The sequence below is a fragment of the Microcaecilia unicolor genome, chromosome 2 (assembly GCF_901765095.1).
Source record: "Microcaecilia unicolor chromosome 2, aMicUni1.1, whole genome shotgun sequence".
Classification (NCBI taxonomy): domain Eukaryota; kingdom Metazoa; phylum Chordata; class Amphibia; order Gymnophiona; family Siphonopidae; genus Microcaecilia; species Microcaecilia unicolor.
Genome location: NC_044032.1, coordinates 661,207,973 through 661,220,666, shown reverse-complemented (window position 1 = coordinate 661,220,666; position 12,694 = coordinate 661,207,973). Strand labels below are relative to the sequence as shown.

Genomic DNA, 12,694 nt, shown 5'->3' with positions numbered 1-12,694 from the left:
GAATATGCTCTGTAATTCTGTTCTATCATTTTGCCCAGCACCGATGTCAGGTTCACCGGTCTATAATATCCCGAATCACCTGTGGAACCTTTTTAAAAAAATCAACGTTATATTGGCCACCCTCCAATCTTCTGGAAGCATGCTTGATTTTAAAGATAAATTACATATTAGTAACAATAGTTCTGCAAGTTCATTTTTCAATTCTATCAGTACTCTGGGATGAATTCCATCTAGTCCAGGACATTTGCTACTCTTCAATTTGTCAAATTGTGCCATTACAGCTTCTAGGTTTATAGAGATTTCATTCAGTTTCTCTGACTTGTCAGCTTTGAATACCATTTCTGGCATCGGTATCTCTCCCAAATCTTCCTCGGTGAAGACCGAAGCAAAGAATTCATTTAATCTCTCGACTATGGCTTTGTCTTCCCTGATTGCCCCTTTTCCCCTCTGTCATCTAGCGGTCTAACCGATTCTTTTGCCAGCTTCTTGATTTTAATATACTTAAAAAAATGTTTACTATGTGTTTTTGTCTCCAATGCAATCTTTTTTTCAAAGTCCCTCTTTGCCTTCCTTATCAGTGCTTTGCATTTGACTTGCCATTCCTTATGCTATTTCTTATTATTTTCAGTCAGATCCTTCTTCTATTTTCTGAAGGATTTTCTTTTAACTCTAATAGCTTCCTTCACCTCACTTTTTAACCATGCCAGCTGCCATTTGGACTTCCTTTCTCCTTTTTTAATTCATGGAATATATTTGGCCTGGGCTTCCAGGATGGTATTTTTGAACCACATCCATGGCTGATGTAAATTTTTGACCTTCGCAGCAGCTCCTCTAAGCTTTCCCCCCCCCCCCCCCTTTCTTCTCATTTTATCATAGTCTCCTTTTTGAAAGTTAAATAATAATGTATTGGATTTCCTGTGTGTACTTACTCCAAAGCTGATATGAAATCTGATATTATGATCACTGTTATCAAACAGCCCCAGCACCATTATCTCCTGCAAAAGATCAGGTGCTCCACTGAGGACTAGGTCTAGAAATTTTCCTTCTCTTGTCGGCTCCTGTACCAGCTGCTCCATAAAGCAGTCCTTGATTTTGTCAAGGAATTTTACCTCCCTACCATGCCCTGATGTTCCATTTACCCAGTCAATATCGGGGTAATTTAACACATTATTATTGTGTTGCCCAGTTTGTTTGCGCCCCTAATTTCCTTTAACATTTCTGCATCCGTCTGTTCATCCTGGCCAGGCGGATGGTAGTACACTCCTATCACTATCCTTTTCCCCTTTACACATGGAATTTCAATCCACAGTGATTCCAAGAAGTGTTTTGTTTCCTGCAGAATTTTCAATCTATTTGATTCAAGGTTCTCGTTAATATACAATGCTACCCCTCCACCAATTCGATCCACCCTATCACTACGATGTAATTTGTACCCTGGTATGACAGTGTCCTACTGGTTATCCTCCTTCCACCAGGTCTCAGAGATGCCTATTATATCTAATTTTTCATTTAGTGCAATATATTCTAACTCTCCCATCTTATTTCTTAGGCTTCTGGCATTCGCATATAGACATTTAAAACAATGTTTGTTATTCCTATTTACATCTTGCCGAGCAGTTGGCAGTGATAATTTGCAATCTTTTGTCTGCTTTTTCTTTAAAAACACCTGGTCTACTATGGTCTCTATTGCAAACTCTCTATCGGGATACCTTATCTTCCCTGTTTTGGTGATATCTTTGAAAGATACCTTGTTCCGAATCATGCGCTTTTGAATGACTGTCAGCCTTCCCCTGGGTTTTAAGACTTGTTTACAATGCTGGAAAGTTGATAATGCTTGATGTTCTCGAAGAAATAAACTGTTTGAGTTTTGATAAACTGCTAACTCCAGAGTTATCTTTGGATTTGAGAGAATATAAATGCCTAATCCAACAGCCAGCCTTGGTTTCCACAGTTAGCATTTGAATTTGTTTTGCGTTCCTGGGGGAGATGAGGATAATCCCACCTGCTAACGCTTCTTTCCCCAGGTGGAGGCACTGAGAGCCAAGAAAGTAAGGGATCGACGGAGACTGCCCTCTGGAGGCTCCAACTGGGTCAAACCTGAAATCCAGGAGCAGCCAGGTCATGAGAGTTACATGTGGACTTGCTACATTTAGGTATGACAGTGTTGACTTTACAATATTAATTCTGTTATGGCATCTTTCTGCACTGATACCATTTTAGTATAGGGTACTGTGATGGAAAATATTTAAAAAATTGCTTTTCAGTCTTGCTTTAATTGATAATACATTTTTTAAATCCCCTGTATTTGACCCAAAAGTGACTTTCCTGGTATATCTCAAAGAACAGGCTGGAAGATAAGGCACACTCAAGAACAATGTATGAGATAAGGCACCTCTCACGAACAGGTTGGAATGCCTCTGAAGCCAGCTTGTGCAGGAGGAAGGCGGGGTATGCTTGAGGTTCGGGAGATAAGCCACCTGGCCAGTGGTTTGTTTACCTGAACTGAGAGCATATGACTGAAACCTCATGTACATTCCTGGATAAGTTTTAGCTTAATAAAAAGGGGGCTTTTTGCAGCAGAGCCTTGGGGCTCATTCTGTGGATGGATGCACTTGTACCTGGTCATATGGAGACTTTGGGCTTTCGCTGCAATGGGCCCCCCAGCTGATGAGATAAGGGCCTGAATGATGTAATTTCTGACCAGTGATGTTGTATGTGTACATATCTTATTTTACTTTTCTATAGCCTTCCTTTAGTAATGTACTCGATTAGTATGTGTATATCTTAATCATTGTGTAGTTGGAACAATAATGGCTTATACACTCTCCAATTAAAGAATCTGTAGTATTTTAGTCTTTGAGCAGTCTGTGGTGATCAAGTGAGCAGGCTGCAATACCAAAGCAATACAGGTACCCAGTGTGTGGCACTGGCAGCCCAACTGGTGGTGACCAGTTTTAAAATTTCCCTTATGCTACTTACTGAGTCATTTTGCTGCTGTATATGTTCAGAAGTGCTGGTGCTCTGTTCATTTACGTGTGCAAGTAGAAAGTAGATGAGCCCTAGGTATTGAGTTGCTCTTCACATGTGTCTGTTATCAGAATCTCTCCTTTCTGCAACACTATGGAAGGGTTATCTGAAGTAACAGCTATCGACAACTGTTTTGAGATTAAAGAACAGAACCTCGTGGTACCACAACATATAATGGAAGAGGACAAAAGCATCTGCCCCTTCCACCATAGTGATTCTCTCCAGTACAGCATCAATTCCTGTTACCTGTGTGGTAGAACTTCCCCGAAAAGCCAAGGTTGAATGTGAAATTGGTGACTTGGGTCCGCAGAACATTCTGGGTTTCAAGCAAGGCCTGTAACAAATAAAAAGTTTGCATTTGTTTAACAAAGTGGTGCATTTCATATTTATTTTTCTATACAAAAAAGCTCACGTTATAAGGTGTGAAGCTCCATTTTGCATGATTCTATATGGAAGATGGGACTTCTAGGCCAGGATGTTCATATTTCCATGGTGTTTTACAAAAGGTTCTTCTGAATGTGGAGCAATTGGTAAAATATTTTTAAGAGAATCAATGGAGTATTTGTATCTGCGACATCTCCATTTCACAAATCTATTTATTTATTGCATTTGTATCCCACATTTCCCCACCTATTTGCAGGCTCAATGTGGCTTACAGAGACCTGTTATGGCATTGTCATTCCAGGATATGGAAAAAGAGTATTTTTGGCAAGAGTAAACAAGAGATTCACATCTTTCCAATGATGCCTTCCATTGACTTTTCTGCAATTGTGCAGACTTCTCGGAGTGTTCCCCTGAATGATATGAGAAATTACCTAATGTTTGTCCCCTTCCTTTCTTTTGTTCTAAATTAATGGCATTCCTAACCCTTCCGTCACTTTCAGTCTTGTGTTTAAACTCACCTTTCTATCTTTCTATCAATTTATATTATAAGCTGCCTAGATGGCATGCCCATATGGTAGATTAATAACCTCCTCTGTGGGTCAGTGCCTCCATATGTAGGTGTCTATTTCAAAACATACATGTATATCACTCAGTGCTCCATAGTTACATGCCTCACTTTTTAAGAGCTGCATATATAAGAGAAGACAATTAAGAAAATGAGTAAAATAACACTTTTTTCTGCATTTTGAGGTGGTTGTAAACACCACAAAGGGTAACGTAAATCATAGGTGGTAACCCTAGTTCACATGGATCAGGTAAATGGCACTTGCAAGTGATATAAGGCATAAGAATTGCCATACTAGGTCAGACCAAAGGTCCATGCAGCCCAGTATCCTGCTTCCAACAGTGGCCAAATCAGGTTGCCCGTACCTGGCAGTATCCCAAATAGTAGCAACATTCCCTGTTACCTACTACCAGGGATAAGCAGTGGGTTTCCCTGGGTCTACCATATTTATTTATTTTATTTGTTTATTGCATTTGTATCCCACATTTTCCCACCTCTTTGCAGGCTCAATGTGGCTTACAATACATCATGAATAGTGGAAATATAAAGAAAATAGACATTTAGTGTTACAGAAGCATCTTGGGTAACATTATAATGATAAAGCATGATAATAGTGTTACAAGCAGATATTTGAAGACAGTTCTGGATGTGTGTGCAGGAGTTCACATTTATTGATCTTTGTCGTATACCTTGTTAAAGAGATGGGTCTTCAGTAATTTGCAGAAGTTAGTTAGTTCATAAATCGTTTTTAAGTTGTGCGGCAGCGCGTTCCAGAATTGTGTGCTCAGGTATGAAAAGGTTGACGCATACGTTAGTTTGTATTTTAGACCTTTACAGTTGGGGAAGTGTAGATTGAGGAATGTGCGGGATGATTTTTTAGCATTCCTGGGTGGTAAGTCTATCAGGTCTGACATGTAGGCTGGGGCGTCTCCGTGAATGATTTTGTGAACTAGGGAGCATATTTTGAACGTAATGCATTCTTTAAATGGGAGCCAGTGTAGCTTTTCTCGTAAGGGTTTAGCACTTTCATATTTTGTTTTACCGAATATAAGTCTAGCTGCAGTGTTCTGGGCTGTCTGAAGTTTCTTGATTATTTGCTCTTTGCAGCTGGCGTAGAGTGCGTTGCAGTAGTCTAGATGACTGAGTACCATTGATTGTACTAGGTTACGGAAGACGTTCCTTGGGAAGAAAGGTCTTACTCTTTTTAATTTCCACATTGAGTGGAACATTTTCTTGGTTGTGTTTTTCGCATGGTTCTCAAGTGTTAGGTGTCGATCAATGGTAACTCCAAGAATTTTTAGGGTGTCCGAAATTGGAAATTGGAAGTTCCAGTTTTGGTGTGTTGATGGTGGTGAATTTGTTCTTGTTATGTTGAGAGGTGAGTATTAGGCATTGGGTTTTTTCTGCATTGAGTTTCAACTGGAATGCATCCACCCATGAATGCATGATATGTAGACTCTGGTTGATGTCATTGGAAATTTCCTTTAAATCTTGTTTAAATGGGATGTAGATCGTTACATCATCTGCGTATATGTATGGGTTGAGGTTTTGGTTTGATAGTAGTTTGGCCAAGGGTATCATCATTAAGTTGAATAGAGTTGGTGAGAGGGGGGATCCTTGTGGTACTCCGCATTAAGGGACTATGGACTTTACCATCAGTAATTTGTCCAAACCTTTTTGAAATCCAACTATGCTGACTTCTTTTACCCCATTCTCCAACAATGGGATCCAGAACAATTATGCGTAGGGTAACAAAATATTTTTGTTTGCCTATTTGTTTTAAAAGCATTACTGTGTAGCTTCATAGCACGTCCTCGCCTTTGGATGCTTTGAAAGAGTAAACAACTGATTCATATTTAGCCTTTCTACTCCTCAGGATTTCTCTCCCCCCCCCCCCCCCCCCAACATCCATCTCTTCTCCAAGTTGAAGAGACCTACCCTCTGTAGCCTTTACTCAGATGAAAGTCGCTCCTTCCCCTTGATCATTTTGGTCACCCTTCTCTGTACATTTTCTAGTTCTGCTATGCCTTTTTTGAGATCTGATTGTAATAACTGCATTAACTACTCAAGGTGACATTTTCCATTTCTTTCCCAATAATAACTAATATTCTGTTTGCTTATAGGCCACTGGTGCACACTGAGCAGAAAATTTGAATGTATTTTCCATGATAACATCTAGATCTTTTTTCTGAGTCATAGTAACATAGTAGATGACGGCAGAAAAAGACCTGCACGGTCCATCCAGTCTGCCCAACAAGATAACTCATATTTGCTGCTTTTTGTGTATACCCTACTTTGATTTGTACCTGTGCTCTACAGGGCACAGACCGTATAAGTCTGCCCAGCACTATCCCCGCCTCCCAACCACCAGCCCCTCCTCCCAACCACCGGCTCTGGCACAGACCGTATAAGTCTGTCCAGCACTATCCCTGCCTCCCAACCACCAGTCCCGCTTCCCACCACCGGCTCTGGCACAGACCGTATAAGTCTGCCCAGCACTATCCTCACCTCCCAACCACCAGCTCTGGCACAGACCGTACAAGTCTGTCCAGCACTATCCCTGCCTCCCAACCACCAGTCCCGCTTCCCACCACCGGCTCTGGCACAGACCGTATAAGTCTGCCAGCACTATCCTCACCTCCCAACCACCAGCTCTGGCACAGACCGTACAAGTCTGTCCAGCACTATCCCTGCCTCCCAACCACCAGTCCCGCTTCCCACCACCGGCTCTGGCACAGACCGTATAAGTCTGCCCAGCACTATCCCCGCCTCCCAACCTTGACTAAGCTCCTGAGGATCCATTCCTTCGGCACAGGATTCCTTTATGCTTATCCCACGCATGTTTGAATTCCGTTACCATTTTCATTTCCACCACCTCCCGTGGGAGGGCATTCCAAGTCAGTGTGTAGCTAGACACTGAAGGAGAAGGACATACTACAGGAGGCTCTGTGGTTTGAGGAAGGGAGGGGAGCAAGGCCTAGCTCCCTTCCCAGCCATGAGGCAGGGCTCTGGGGAGCTCTCCTCAGGGCAGGGCCCAGCTCGGGAGACGGCCGGGCCCAGCTACCAGGAGAGACGGAGAAGCAGCTCTCAGCCGAGCCTGGCCCCTGGGAGAAGACAGCGGAGTCCCCTGGACCGTGGAGCCTTGAGGTCCAGGGGGGACAGTAGACCCAGCACCCCTCCCATGACCCAGCGGTTACCGGGTAAGGAGCACGAAGAGCATGGGAGGGGGAGGCAGAGGGTGAGGGTCCCGCAGGCCCAGAAAGTGGCAGAACAGAGGATGGAAGAGGGTCAGGAGCTTCAGCCGGTACTGGACCCGTTGTACAGTGAGGATGAGTGGTCTGAGGAAGAGGAGGAGGAGAGGGTAGGGCAGCTGGGAAGCAGCAGCCCAGATTCTTCAGCCAGAGGTATCGTGGACAGGGTCAGGAGGATTGAGGCCCTGGAGAAGGAGGTGGAAGTGCTGGGGAAAAAACTAAACAGGGCTAGAACCCTGCAGAAGTTGGCCCCAGCAGCACAGAAGAGTCTGTATGGAAAGGAAGAAGCTCGTTTGAGAAAGCAGCTTTGCCTGAAAAGAAAGGTGTTGGACTCCCTGAAGAAGGGCTCTGATAACCCTTTAAGGGAACTCTATATTACCAGGGAAAGATTTCAACCCAGGACAGTGCCAAACCAGAATCAGCCAGAGGAAACAGGAGAGTTGGTATCTGAGGATTGTTTTACAAAACACCAGGTTGCAGTAGATAATGTGGTGGGGACAAGTAGTCAAGACACTTTACAATTTATGAAGAATCTAGCAACCAGGGTTGCCAGGTGGAAAATATTTTTCCAGCCTAAAGGAGCCCAAAATCCAGCCCAAAACCCGCCCAAACTCAAACCCCGCCCCTGACACCCCCGCCCCCGCGTCATCACCCCCGCCCCGCCGTCATCAACCCCGCCCCCGCCGTCATCGGCCCCGCCTTCCCCGTCACTAACCCCGCCTCCCACGTCACTAACCCCGCCTCCCACGTCACTAACCCCGCCTCCCACGTCACTAACCCCGCCCAAAAACGTCACTAACCCCGCCCACCGCGGCCGAAAAAGCCACCTAAAAAAACCGCCCGAAGCACAAAAACCAGCCCAAAAAACCGCAACCCGCCGCGGGCAAAAATTTCCCACGGCGGGTCGCGGAAAACCGCCCAATTGGGCGGTAAAACCGCCCACCTGGCAACACTGCTAGCAACTCAGAACCCTGCAAACCTTACCTTAGAGGCAGCTGCCAGCGAAGAGAGGGAAGGAGTTGAAGAGACCTCAGTTGGTGCTGCAGAGACTATGGCTGAAAACACAATGGAGTTGGAACTCAGTCAGCCTACACATTCTGCTGTCTTTGAAATTGAGGACGGTGACTTGGGGTTTTGTGTTATTTCACAAAAAGTGCCTGCACTACCCAACACTGATGCAGGCAACAGTTTGACAGAGAATGTGAACACTGGAAAGCAAGCTGGAAAGCATACTGACATTGGGAGTGTGGAGACTAATGAACAGCAGGTCTTAGGGCTGCAGACACAGGTGAGCTTAGTTAGCTCCCTGATTGAGGCACCAGGTTTTCAGCCACAAGTGGTGGATTCAGCAGCACAGCCAGGCTCAGGGAATCCCCGGCACAGAAGGGAAGATGAGATAAACTCTGGCTCTGTAAAAACTGTAAGCAGCCTCACGCGGGACCTGCTGGTGCAGAGAGAACAGAGCTCTCCTCAGAGTGTATCAGCAGTCTCTCTGACAGAAGATATTGCTGGGGGATCGGCAGCCCAGGCAGAGGGAGCTCACTCCCAGGGAAGCATTGTGAAAGTTAAGGACTGTTCAGAACTGGTTATAGATTCCAGGGGGCTTAGTTCTCTGGGCACTGACTGTGGGCAGGGGGGAGGGGGAGATGTTCAGGATATGTTGATTTGTGATGTGAGGGAGGGGGGGGAAGGGGCAGAGACTTTGGGGAACTGTTCTGTTGGCGAAAAGGTTGGTGAATGGGTTGCTGTTCCAGTTTGTGGAAGGGGGGAGGGGGTTGATGGGGAGATGGTAAGGGAAGGTAAAGGGGGTGGGTAGGATCAGCAGGGGGGGGAAGGGATCTTCAGGCAAGAAAGGGATAAGCTCAGGGAGGAGGGGAAGTCAGTGGAGGCAGGGTCAGCCCTCCTTTGCAGATGTGGTTAATAGGGAAGGAGGAAGAGGGAAGGGGCAGTTTTCCTTTAGTAATGACACAGATGCTGGGTTCGGGGGAGGTAGGGGTTATGGGCAACCGCCCAAGAGAAGGAATGTGGTCCAAATCAAGTGGGTGGAGGAGGGGGGAATGCCTTCACATGATACAGTGTTGAAACTAGTTTTGGGGTTAGGGTTTGTCCCAGAAGATCTCCATGCCTCTCTGGGTCAGAAAACTGACATCGTATTCTGGGAGATTAACTGGATGAATACAGGCATAGAGGTCTTCTGGGAAAAGTATGAGGGGGTAAGAGGAAGGGGGGATTGGAAATGTTATAGGGTAGTTCCCATCAGTCGGCCAGATCTGGTGCAGGTGACTCTGCTAGTCCGTAACGAGTCCATCTCAGGGGCAGACTTGGCCTTTTGGCTGCACAGGTATGCCGAGTTGAGGACTCCATTGACCAAGCTCCCGGATCCAAGGAGAGTCTGGGCGGAGGGGGTGGGGGGCTTTGGTTAAACTTCACCAGGTAGGGCAGGTAGTACAACACATTCCTTCAGCGGCTTTTATTGGAAGGGACAGAATCCTGTGTTTTTACAAGGGACAGCCAAGACAATGTTTTCGGTGTGGGTCTTTCCGCCATTTTAGCATGTCCTGCCCAGTACAGCAATGTGCTAAGTGCGGATCGAAAGATCATCCCACCGAAGAGTGTTCTTCGATCAGGTGCAATCTTTGTGGTGGTCTGGGGCATGCCTTCCGGGACTGCCCTAGGGCGTCGCATAATGGGGGGAGGGAAGAGGAGGTGCAGGAGGAGGGGGAGGGGGTTCAGGGTCAGGATCAGGGGGCAAGGGGGGCACAGAGGGAGGTCGTGGAGGTGGGGGTTCCAGAGGCAGCAGCACAGGTGGGGAAACAGGGGCAAGGGCTGGAAGGGGTAGATGAGTGGGCCCAGGTCCCCAAGAAGCAGAGGGGGTGAAGGGGAAGGGTAGAGGGATTTCAGGGGGGTCAGGAGAGGGGGCTCGGCAAGAGAGGGAGACAGGAAACCGGTTTCAGGTTTTGGCAGAGGAAGAGGAGGTGGTGGAAGAAGAAGGGGAAGGGGTCGGTGGGTTGTGGGGGGAGGGGAGGAAGGAAAGAGGAAATTAGAGGGGGTGGAGGGAGAGGGGGTAAGCGTAAGAAGAAGGGGGGGAAGGTTAGGAGGATGGAGATTAGTGTGGAGGGTGGGGGCGGGTTGGACGGGGAGGGGGGAAGAGGGGGGGCAGGAGAGGGGGAGAAGCTTATGAGGCGATCGGATAGAATTCGCGCTCTACAGGGGAAGGATCACGGGAGTGAGAGGGGGAAGGTTCAGGGCAGTGGCGTACCTAGGGTAGTTGACACCCGGGGACGGTTATTTTTTAACACCCCCCCTCCAAAATCTAGTACTAGGCATGCCGAGAATACAAAACACTCAGGACCTATAGAGCAATTCTAGCATACCATAAGCAGTAATTTCTACAAGTCACACAAGGAAAAGGAAAGCATCTTAAACACTACAGTGAGCACTAGAACATCAATTCACCTACTGTAAAACGAAACCAGGCAGAATAACATAGATCGTCCATCTTGCACAGTCAATGCCAACCGAAAGCCATGTCTTTTTCACAAACACAGATACACCCTAATCCACTATAGAATAAGCAATAATAACCTTTCTATTTAGACAAAAATTAAACTGAACCCCCAAGATGCCAGACTCTGCATACAATGCAACACCACAGAAACAGAAAATGTCCCCTAGTACTGTGCAAAATATAAAGACAGCAGATGTAAATTTGAAAAAACTAACAAATACCAATCACCACTTTACAAATTAACAAATAGAAATAAAACAAATATAGAAAATAAAATAATACCATTTTATTGGACTAATACATTTAGCTTTCAGAGGCCAAAACATCCTTCCTCAGGTCAATACAGTATAGTGCTGTTACAATATCCTATCCGGACCTGAGGAAGGGGGTTTTGTTCTCCGAAAGTTAGCCAAAATGTATTAAATTAGTCCAATAAAAAGATTACCTTGTTTACATGTTCTATTATAAACATTAACACAGCTACAATACTACTTTATCCTAAAGCAAAAAATAAAAATAAAAATATATATTTTATTTACAGTTTGTTGTCTCTGGTTTCTGCTTTCCTCATCTTCTTTTCACTGTCTTCCTTCCATCCAGCATCTGTCTTTGTTCTCTCTCTGCCATCCAGTGTCTGCCCTCTCTGCTGTCCCCTCCATCCAATGTCTGCCCTCTCTCCCTGCCCCTTACATCTACATCTGCCCTCTATCTCTGCCCCTGTCTGCCCTCCCTCTCTCCCCCTTCCATTCACTGTCTGCCCTTTCTATCCCTTCCATCCACTGTCTGCCCTTTCAATCCATCATTTGCCCTCCCTCTCCCATCCATCCAGGGTCTGCCCTCCCTCTCCCATCCATCCAGGGTCATCCCCTCTCTCTGCCCCTTTTTTTCAGCCCCCAGTTCCAGCCCCACTATCCCACCAGTCCCCAGTTTCAGCCCCAGTCCTTTTCTCCCACCAGTCCCGAGCTTTAGCCCCCGGCCACTTCTCCCTGTCCCCTTTTTAGCCCCCAGTTTCAACCCCAGCCCTTTTCTCTCACCAGTCCTGTGCTTCAGCCCCAGCCGCTTCTCCCTGTCTCCTTTTCAGCCCCCAGTCCCCACAATTTCAGCCCCTGCCGCCTTTCAGCCCCCAGTCCCAGTACTAGCCCCCTTATCCCACCTACCCTCCTTTCAGCCCCCAGTTTCAGCCCCTTTCATCCACATGCCTTGCCCCCCTTTTCAGCCCGGCCCATTCTCCCACCTGACCCAGGCATGCCCCATTTTCCATCATGACCCCTTCTCAGACCCCAGTTCTAGCCCCCTTCTCCCATCTGAGAACCCCCACCCCAGTCCTTCTCCCATCTGAGAATCCCCAGAACCCCCTCCCCACCCCAGTCCCCTTCTCCCATCTGGAAACCCTTCCCCACCCCACCCCCCTTCTCCCATCTGAGAATCCCCAGAACCCCCCTCCCCACCCCAGTCCCCTTCTCCCATCTGGAAACCCCTCCCCACTCCAGTCCCCTTTTCCCATATAAAAACCCCTTCCCCCCATGTGAGAACCCCCACAACACCCCTCTCCCATCTGAGAACCCCCTCCCCACCCCAGTCCCCTTTTCCCATATAAAAACCCCTTCCCCCCATGTGAGAACCCCCACAACACCCCTCTCCAACCCAGTCCCCTTCTCCCATATGAAAACCCCCTCCCCTCCCCATCTGAGAACCCCCACAACACCCCTCTCCCATCTGAGAGCCCTTTCCCCACTCTAGTCCCCTTCTCCCATATGAAAACCCTCTCCCCACCCCAGTCCCCTTCTGCCATATAAAAACCCCTTCCCCCATGTGAGACCCCCCACAACACCCCTCTCCCATCTGAGAGCCCCCTCCCCACTCTAGTCCCCTTCTCCCATATGAAAACCCCCTCCCCTCCCCATGTGATAACCCCCACAACACCCCTCTCCCATCTGAGAACCCCCTCCTCACCCACCC

General features: G+C 47.0%; 1 protein-coding gene across 1 annotated transcript in view; it reads right to left on the bottom strand.

The window, feature by feature from the left end:
- The window catches only part of NDST4 (N-deacetylase and N-sulfotransferase 4), a 250,009-nt gene that overhangs the window by 197,160 nt on the left and 40,155 nt on the right, over window positions 1-12,694 (bottom strand). The window contains 1 exon segment of the mRNA XM_030191802.1: window positions 3,274-3,361. Within this exon segment, the coding sequence (XP_030047662.1) occupies window positions 3,274-3,361 (88 nt within the window).